The 10,680-nt window shown below is 40.6% G+C and overlaps 1 protein-coding gene across 1 annotated transcript in view; it reads right to left on the reverse strand.

Annotated features, from left to right (window-relative positions):
* The window catches only part of LOC108798122 (A disintegrin and metalloproteinase with thrombospondin motifs 19-like), a gene marked incomplete at its 3' end in the record, with an annotated part of 178,172 nt that overhangs the window by 78,389 nt on the left and 89,103 nt on the right, over nt 1-10,680 (reverse strand). Inside the window, exon 8 of the mRNA XM_018569844.1 lies at nt 4,010-4,115. Coding sequence (XP_018425346.1) covers nt 4,010-4,115 — 106 coding nt within the window. The remainder of the gene's footprint in view (nt 1-4,009; nt 4,116-10,680) is intronic.

The following is a 10,680-nucleotide window of genomic DNA, read 5'->3' on the forward strand; positions in this document are numbered from 1 at the left end:
TATATGTGTATATATATATATATATATATATATATATATATATATATTTGTCTGTATTATATTAAGTTATAATGTGTGGTTTTATAGCTACAGCTTGCATTTTGTGTGTGTTGTTTATTATAAATGTACATTCAAATAAAATTGCCAAAATTGCAACCAAAGTCTTCAAAAAGGTCAGAAAGGGTTAAAACAGTTGCCAAGATTTTGAGATATGTTTTTCCATTGGGGAGATTTACAGGGTTATTCACAAAAGGGTGAAGAGTCAGGAGAAGGCAAGGGAAGGGAACAATCTAGGACAACATAGCTGATTTGGAAAAATTCTCCAATTCAGCTAACTTTCCAGTTCAGCTATGTTGTCCTAGATTGTTCCCTTCTCCTGCCTTCTCCAAACCCTTCACCCTTTTGTGAATAATCCTGTTACTGTCACTTCATGTTGTGTCACCATGACAAGAGGTTAAGGGAATCACTCACTCCAATTGGTATAGAAACCACATTAAGAACACCTATTTATTATTAGTAAAACGAGGATGGGTTAGAACTATTGTTGGAACACGTCACCTAATTTGTGGCAACAGCGAAGTTACCAGTAGAGGAAGTGAGGTTATTTATTTATTTATTATTCCTTAGTGTAATGGCATTCATAGTAGAATATAGTATACATATAATCCTAGTGGCCCAGACCTGTAAGGTAAAGTGCACAGTGCAAACAGATCACATAATGCAACATAACTAGCTCACCTAGTGATTGATTAAGCAAATCTATTTTGCAACTAAATATAATATGAATCTCTGTTTCAATAAAACAACAGCAAATATCAACTAAATGAACAAAAACAATTATATAAGGATTTAAATATGCATATAATGTGTTAATGGAAATAAAGACCCTTTATAAAACATATAAGAGAGAGGAAAGACAAGGTAATTCGCTATTTGAATTGGGAAAATAAAGAATAATGATTTGATAATAAAGAATCCCATAAAAACAGAAAGCTAGAGAAAGGAAACAGGGTACATGGGCACACAAGTAGATACATAATACACAATCACAATTTTTGCTTGCTCTTGATTGGATGATTGAAGTGAACAAAGTTTAAATTCACTGTTCCTTTAGTAAATCAACCCCTTAATATGCTCATCTACTATTGGCAATGCATGTTGCTGCCAGCTAGCAAGGTGCTTGATCCGAAAAACAGACAGCTTACTTTTTGTATCTCTATTGGAGAAAAGCCTACATATCTATGATATAACTAACAGCTAAATACTTTCATTGTCAGCTCAGCATATGGTTGTCCAGTCAAATAAAAATATTTTTATCGTAAAAGCCATAGTAAAAAAAATGGTTCTGCCAAAATAGTTTGTGATCATCAGAAAAAGTGTGCCAATTGTAATGGTTTTTTTTAAAAGATGAACTTTTCACATTTTGTCCTTTAAACATCTGCCAAAAGGGCTTTCAGTGTTAAAGTGTTATGATACTAAAAGTTGCTTTGTTTTTTATGACCTTATATTAAATCAGCAGAGTATCATCACGACTTTAATTTGCATGTTATGGTCTAAAGCTGTGATATGTTGTATGAACATACAACATAATATTCAAATAAACCAGATCTACTGTTTGATATGAATTTCAATGATTAATATATGGCATTCAATCAAAGTTTGCAGTAAGCAGCATGTATTAACAATTTTATTGTGAACTACAATTATTAAAATACATATGACACATAATCAAAATTAGAAGTGAGCAGTACATACAAATGATTTCAGAATGAATTTATTTTCTTGATTTCAAAAAAGATTATCTGAGGTTGTTTCAGTCTAAAGTTATTGCATTGTATGATTTGGAAATTTTGCTGAATTTGTGTTCTTTTTTTAACCATTTTCCTTCATTTACAAAAAAAGATACAATTTGTCAATTATTTTATTGCTTTTCTCTACTGCATTATTATGGCATCATCAATTTAAATTTGTTTTACCTCTTTATAAAAAAATGAAATTGTCTTTTCACCTAGGAAATTTACATTTTTCTATACTCTTGACCAGACATAATGCATTAAGTAAGGAAACTGAAGAAATAAAATAATCCTAAAGGTTGCATAATTTTTTAGTTTTGCTACTTTTTGTAGCCATATTTTTCAGAGAAGTGTTTAAACCTTGAATTCCATTTAGACATAAAGGTGTTCTAGACAGAATCCTTTTTTTTTTAAACTGAAGTGAACAAAGTCCATGTAACAGATGTGGTAGATCCTACTATTCTGACTGCCAGTTCTACATCTTTTTTCAGACCTTTACAAGATTTTCAATATATCTAAATAATAGACAGTGTAAAGAAATATGCTATTAAAAATAAAGAGGAAAAAAACAGACTGTCTAGAGCATTAAAATTCAATAAAACTAAAGACTGGAATCCCATTGTACCTTTCACATGTTTTTTTCCTTAACCAGTTGACATCCTCGGTGTTAAACCCCCCTTCCCATCCAGGCCATTTTTCAGTATTCAGCGCTGCGGTACTTTGACTGACATTTATTCCGTCATGCAGCGCTGTGCTGAAATGAATTTTATACCCTTTTTTGGGGACAGATAGAGCTTTCTTTTGGTGGTATTTATTCACCACTGGGGCTTTAATTTTTTTACTATATTAAGGAAAAATCAACGAAATTAAAAAAAAAAAACAGTTTCCCCTATATTAAATGATAAAACATTTAATTATATTTTATAATAATTATATTATATATACTGATCAGCCATAACATTATGTTCACTGACAGGTGATGTGAAATACATTAATTATCTCATTACAATGGCACCTGGGAGTGGGTGGGATATATTAGGCAGCAAATGAACATTTTGTCCCTGAAGCTGATGTGTTGGAAGCAGAAAAAATGGGCAACCGTAAGGATTTGGGTGACTTTGACTAGGGACAAATTGTGATGGCTAGACAGAGCAACTCCAAAACTGCAGCTCTTGCGGGATGTTGGGCTGGCCAGGGTAGTCCGATCCAATAGAAGAGCTACTGTAGCTCAAATTGCTGAAAAAGTTAATGCAGGTTTCAATAGAAAGGTGTCTGAACACAAAGTGCATTGCAGTTTGCTGTGTATGGGGCTTCATAACTGCACACCACTCAGAGTGCCAATGCTGACCTGTGTCCATCGCCAACAGTGCCAAAAAATGGGCATGTGAGCATCAAAACTGGACTATGTAACAATGTAAGAAGGAGGCCATGCCTGGTGAAATAATTTTCTTTACATCATGTGGATGGCCGGGTACATGTGGGTTGCTTACCTGGAGAAGAGATGGCACCAGCATGCACTATGGGAAGAAGGCAAGTTGGCAGAGTCAGTGTGAAGCTTTAGGCAATGTGCTGCTAGGAAACCTTAGGTCTTGCCATTCATGTGGATGTTACTTTGTCATGTACCACCCACCTGAACATTGTTGCTAACTAAATACATTACTTCATGGAAACAGTATTCCCTAGTAGCAGTGGTCCCTTTCAGCAGCATAATGAACCCTGCCATACTGCAAACATGATGTAACGGTGGTTTGAGGAACACAACACGTTTGAGTGTTGATTGGCCTCCAAATTCTTCAGATCTCAATCCAATTGAGCATCCATAAGATGTGCTGGAAAAAACAGTTTGATCCATGCAGGTTCCACCTTGCAACTTATTGGACTTACAGTAAAGGTTCGGCAATTTATGTCTTGGTGCCAGATACCACAAAATATCTTCAGAGCTCTAGTGGAGTCCATGCCTTCATGGGTCAGGGCTGTTTTGGTGGCAAAAGGGGATCTACTCGATATTAGGCAGGTGGTCATAATGTTATAGTTAATTGGTGTATATATGCAACTCTACTCCAGCTGCAGCTGTGAGATCTAATCTCTGTCAAGAGATAATCATGTTGCAGTTACACACAGTACCAGAATAGTTGAAGCCTTTATACAGTATTTGTTAATGAACATATATTCCATGTATATATGATAAAATGTTAATTTCTTGAATATAAACTTACTTATGACCCATCTCATGAGCAATAGTAAAAGCAAGGTTTAACCCATTATCTTCTGCGATGATGCATTTTCTTTTATCACTGCACATTCCATTCAGATATGCAATACCTGAAATACATTTTGGATATGTTATTAGAATAGTGTTTTATTAACGTAAGAGGCTCAATTTACAAAGCTTTAATACAAAAATAAGGATCTTTATTTTAGCCCTGTGACTGTATTTTTTTGAATCAGCCAAGAATAACTGCCACCTTTTCTTTAAATAGTGATCCATATTTTAGTGTGTTGGCTTATATCATTGATTCTTAAGTTATAATTAACAAACTAAAATCATCTCATCAACACATAGATGAAATGTGCACAGGCAGGGTGAAGTTAATATTAACTAGTAAAGGTCATATGCAATGTTCCTGTACTTAAAACAAACCCAAAAACCGTAAAGAGCTCATTACCTGACAGAGATATATTAACTGTTGATATTGGCCAAAGTACATCCATTTTAAATAATTTACAACAGACATGTTGTTCAATAGCTTGTGTCTTTGTTGAATTAAATTTATGTAAACTCATCATATTCTCAATTAATGGGTAAATAAATAAAATTTTATTCTCACCTAATCTAGCTCATAATACAGCTGGGACAAATTAATTATTATTCTTGAATGTTTATACAATGATGTAATACTACAATGCTTTATCGCTGGCTTTAAAATCTCTCCTGGAACCATCACAATTAATTACAGTATTCTTCCGTGATATAAAATATTTATCCCAACTGTTACTGTACAATGGGCTACATACGCAACGCATATTTACACACATTTTAATCGCCATAGTGGAGCAATACAACAGCAAACCTTATCATTGCACAGAAATTCAATTTTAGAAGATTTTCTAGAAAAGGAGACCTGTCAGAACATTTCTATGCAGCCTAGAATTTCCCACGTCTTTACAAGGTATCAGTGAAAAAGAGTGGCATTTAATAAAATGTTGTGTTGGGTGTAAATGGGAATGTTGTTGGGAGACTAGGTTTGAATAGATCTTGCTATGACATTATATTAAGGTTACTTATATACTTTGCTTATCTCTGTGTTTCAAAGTTAGGTTTTGGGGTCCCAAGACTTTGGATGAAATCTATAGGGTCAATGCATAATATTGAAATCACAGTAGATCATGCTAGTTGGCATTGAACATAAGTTTGGGTGAACAAGCAGATTAACTCTTTGTATAGACCAGCTCACTCGAAGAAATTGAAAAAATGGTCTACAGGGCTATTAACCAGTTCTTGCTGGCCATCACATAGGAGCCAGCCGTAAGATCACGGCTGGCTCCGCCCAGCTGTCAGAAGCAGGCTGTCGCCAGCCATCGGCCAGCTTCGGCTTTCAGCGCGGCTCAGCCATATGCCTTCGGCTCGGCTGAGCCGCTCAGCCAAGTTTGGGAGCTGTACGGGCTATAGTGAATAGCCCGTACAGCAGCCCTTCAGTTCTACTGAACCAAAGGGGTCCTGGGGCCGAAGATAGCCGAAGGATCAACCAAAGCTACGGCTAGATCCTTCGGCTGCTTCGTGAATAGACCTCATAGTGTGCAGCAAACCTCTAAAACAGGAGGCTCGACCAAACTCTGGTCTGGATCTGTGATGTGACTGACATAGCAAGGAAGCATATTACTTTATGTTTTGACCAAAGAGATCACAAGGCCCCTACAACTGAAAAATCAGATCATAATCTGGACTATTTTATCAGTGTTTCTTAATAACATAGGGGTCTATTCACAAAGCAGCTGAAGGATCTATCCGTAGCTTCGGCTGATCCTTCAGCTAGCTTCGGCCCCAGGATCCCTTCGGTTCAGTATAACCGAAGGGCTGCTGTACGGGCTATTCCCTATAGCCCGTACAGCTCCCAAAGTTGGCAGAGAGGCTCAGTCGAGCCGAAAGCATATGCCTCAGCTCGACTGAGCCGCGCTGAAAGCCGAAGCTGGCCGAATGGCCGGCCATTGGACGGCCGACAGCCTGCTTCTGACAACTGGGGGGAGCCAGCCGTCATCTCACGGCTGGCACTGGCCACTTGCAGAGAGATCAGCGTCCCTGGTTACCAGCTAACCAGGGACACTGATCTCCAGACAGCCTAACTCTCCCGCGCGCCGGGAGTCTCCCGCTCCCGGCCGCCCAGGAGAAAAACACCTTTTCCAAGAAAGGTTCACTCTGCTCGATCGAGCAGAGTAAAACTGTCCCTGCTTTTTTTTTAAATTCTGACATGGAGCCGTTTTGGCTGCCGTCAGAATAATAATAAAAACCATTTCAACATATGAATGCATTGCTAGATTCCTATTGGCTATTTCAATTTGCAATAGCCAATAGCAAACTAGTTATTGCACCCGCCCACTGCTGCTGTCAATCATCAGAGGGGGACCTGCAGTTCTCCATTAGGTCCCCTCAGGTGATTGACAGCAGCAGAGGGCGGGTGCAATAGCTAGTTTGCTATTGGCTATTGCAAATTGAAATAGCCAATAGGAATCTAGCAATGCATTCCTGTGGCAAAATTATTTTTATTTTTTTTATGGCAGCAGAACCGCTCGCCAATAGAAAACAGTAGCGAGTAGCCTGCCAGATGTTGGGCTTAGCCGATCCAGATGTTGCTGAGCATGTTCGGCCGACCTGAAGCTAGCCGAAGCCACCCGATGTACGGCTGGAATCTGCCGTACCAGCCTGAAGTGCATAGCCGAACAGCCTACGGCAGCTTAGTGAATAGACCCCATAGTGATTGTGCATACAATGTTTTCTTTTACAAAACATAATCTTTTATTTCATTAAACTAGAGGTGCACCGAAATGGAAATTTTAAAACCGAAATGAAAAAAAAATATCAGGCCGAAACCGAAAACGATACCGAAAATGTTTTTTATTTTTATTTTTTCAATTTTTTAAAATATTTTATTTTTTATAAACTTTTTTATTTTTTTATATATATTTTTTTTAATTAAATATTTGTATTTTTTACTTTACTTTTAGGGGCTTCGGGGAAATATTAGGGGTCTAAAAAGACCCCTGGTATTTCCCTTTTAAAATAGAAAAAGAGATTGAGAACACAGAGTCCTCAATCTCTTTTTCTGTGTCCCCTGTTATCAATGAACAGGAATCCTGTATGAGTGTTCCTGTTCATTGATAACATGAGAACATTGTTTGTTTACTATAACTACAGATCACTCCCATTCATTCATAATTGAGGATATAGTTAACATACCATATCCTTAATTATGTACACACACTCAGCGATCAGTGATCGCTGAGTGTGTGTACCTTGCTTTTCTCTCTGACACGCTGTCACAGGAGGCTGATCGAGCGGTGTAGAGAGGAAAGCCCAGCCTCCTGTGACAGCGCTGTCTCCGCCCCCACACCGCTCTGCCGTACTGTGATAGGCGGCTGAGCAATGTGGGAGGAGAGACGCCGACCGCTCACAGCGCTCTCGTCCTGCAGCGCTCGGCCGGCTGTCACTTTATTTTCTCCCCGCTGGAACAGCGGCCAGCGGGGAGAAAAGAAACCAGGAATGTGCCGATGTATCGGCCGAAACATGGCTCTTTCGGCATTATGCCAAAAGTGCCATTTTCGGACGATATGTTTCGGCGCCGATATATCGGTGCATCCCTACATTAAGCCTTACAAACTTGAACTAGAAAACATGCATTTATGAATCTCAGGATTGAACAAGCCATTATTAAATCCCAATTAATTTAAAAAATGTGTTTGCTGAGAGCTGGAGTATTAGGTGTAAAATGTCCTTAACCAAAGTATAGTACATTCATTTTGCTATTGCATGGCTGTAGCCTATCAATAGCCGCAGAAAGTAAAACAGAACAGGGGAAGCTATCAAACAGCTACATACCAAAACTCACAAATGGTTTTATTGAATAGAGTTATTATTATTTAAATGCAGTAATACATGGCAATCCAATTGTACAGTGCTCAAGTCAGACTAACGCAAGATGCATGTGGATTGTTTTCTTTGGGTTACTGTATGTAAAGCTTAACTACATCTAAAAATTGCATCAAAAACCTGATTTTGGTTGTAACTGTTACTGCATTCTATCCACTATTACCGCTATAGTCAGCAGAATTAAGATTACTTTTCAATGCACCATTCTTACACTGAAGGGCAACAGGTTTTTAATGTTTCTCACAGGAGAAAAGGGAAGTGAAGAGTTTGTGCAGCTTACCTTGGTACTAATTTACAAAGGTACATAGTTAGTCATGTTGAAAAAAGACACATGTCCATCAAGTTCAACCTAGTACTTACATCACCTGGTACTCCCAGGCAGTCTCCCATCCAAGTACTAACCAGCCCCAACCCCGCTTAGCCTCCAGGCTCAGAAAAGATTGTGCGCTTTCAGGGTGATGTGGCCATAGGAAACCTCCTTGCCCACTCTCAAAATCATAATTTAAATAAGAAATCTAAGACTGCATTCCCATTGTGCATTTAAAAAAGTAAATGTAGACTTCCGGTTCCGGCGCCTGATGTAGCGGTCGCAGAGAAGAGAGCTCCCGCACCGCCAGGGCTAAACTTCATATAAAATCGCACTTCAGCATACCAAAGATACCCAGTGGATCTCCTCAATATTGCCGGCCTGTCATCGGCTGCCATGGATAAGTTTCTGGCGAAGAAACGCAACGGACTCAGAGGCAAAGGCACCCCAACACGCAACAAACGACCGTTTTCGGCATCCAAGATGGCTGCGGAAGCTGATCGCCCAGATATCAGCTCCTCCTCGGATGATGACATGCCTGGGCCGTCCGAGCATGGCCTGATAGCAGCCGAGGTGGCCAAACTCCTGCGGCCCACTATCCAGGATGCGGTGCATAAAGCGGTCTCCAAAGGGATACAATCATTACGACACGATCTCTTACAACAGGCCCAGAGACTCTCTGAGGCGGAACATCGTATTGTACAGCTGGAATAAACCATCGAGTCTTCCTCCTCTCAACTTACCACCGCCAACCGTCATATCCAATATCTTCAGGACCGCGTAGAGGACTTGGAAAATCGGTCTCGGCGGAATAATCTGAGAATAATCGGACTACCGGAGTCATACCGCCCCTCAATGCTGCAGACTATCTGTGAGCACAACATCCCGGACCTGCTAGGCCTCCAGGCCACGTGCAAAGTCGAGCGGGCGCATCGTGTGGGCCCTCCGGCTTCAGAACGTAAGACTCCTAGACCGGTCATTGTGCGCTTCCTAGATTACAATGACCGCCAGGCAGTCCTTCAAGCTTACCGAGCAAGGAAAGACCTGCACCTGGAAGATAACCGCCTCCTCATCTTTGCGGACTACTCGGCCGAAGTCACGAGAAAACGGAAGGCATTCAGCAAAGCCTGTTCGCTCCTGTATCAGCAGAGGATCCGCTTCACCTTAGCCTACCCGGCTAACCTACGCTTTCAATCGCCAGATGGAATACAGCGTTCGTATCAAGACCCCGTGGAAGCGATGTCTTTCCTAGACCATATGGAGACCACGGCACCATCCACTGCAGGTACCCGATCCCCCAGGCCCCAACGCCCTACCACCCCGGCTAGGAAGGCCTTGGTGCGCCTCCCGATGACCCCCACGGACTCCCCCTGATTCTGTCATGTATAGATGTCTCCTGCCGGGGACCACGGCTATTTTCCATTCTTTATGGTTTATGTCCGTGTTTCGTCACTCCGAGGACGAGTGGGCCCCAGCCCTCTGTAGTTCCGGGATACGGAGCATGGGCCGCAGGCCTTATTCACATTGCCACTCGGAGGCCCAACTGCGGGACCTGCAAACACCACTGACGGGGATTCCGCACCGCCGGAAGATCCAAGATCCCATATAATTCCACCTCACGGGTAGGCCGTTAACTATGTACACTGGGGACACTATGCTACTGTTTTTCGTACTGATTTTTAGAGACCCCTTTTTTGTTTGTTCTCTGCCATGCTCATTAGGAAAAAAGTGAAGTCACGCATTACCAGTTATTTGATTTTTATGTTTTCTTTTTTTTCTTTTGTTTTACTCCATTTTTGTTTTGAAATGTTAGGGCGTAGCGGCCCACAGTTTGTTACATACATGCTCCAGGAGAGGACACGGGAGGAAATACCATCCAAGCTCATTGCGCCTACCAAGTCTTTGATGATCACACCCCTCGAAACCTGTTTGTATATCACCCATGCTCAAGTACTGTTATCTTTTTGGTATCACTATGCGAATATGGACTCTATGGTCGATAGGCCTGCTCTGGCTGTATATGCTCCTATATTGATAGAAATGCCTTTTATTCTGACTGTTAATATACCTTTATGTCTCATAGCGTCCGAGTGATCTCCTGGAATACCAATGGCCTACGCTCCCCTGCTAAACGGATGATGGTGCTCCGCCACCTAAAAAAATTAAAGCCAGATATCTGCCCTCAGGCAGATGTTGATAGATTGCGCAAGATGTGGGTGGGTGAAGTGATTAGCTCCCCGGCGGTGGGAAGAAAAGCTGGAGTGGCCATGCTGTTCCACAAATCTCTTGAGTACAAGATAGTGCAGATGGAAAGGGACTCTGAAGGCAGAAAGCTATTTGTCAAAATTAACATCCACAATAAACTCCTCTCAATGTATAATATATATTTTCCAAACTCAACGGCCACCTTCTTCCAGGAGATCACTTCCTGGATCATC

The sequence above is a fragment of the Nanorana parkeri genome, unplaced genomic scaffold, assembly GCF_000935625.1.
Source record: "Nanorana parkeri isolate BGI_ZX_2015 unplaced genomic scaffold, ASM93562v1 scaffold1410, whole genome shotgun sequence".
Lineage (NCBI taxonomy): Eukaryota > Metazoa > Chordata > Amphibia > Anura > Dicroglossidae > Nanorana > Nanorana parkeri.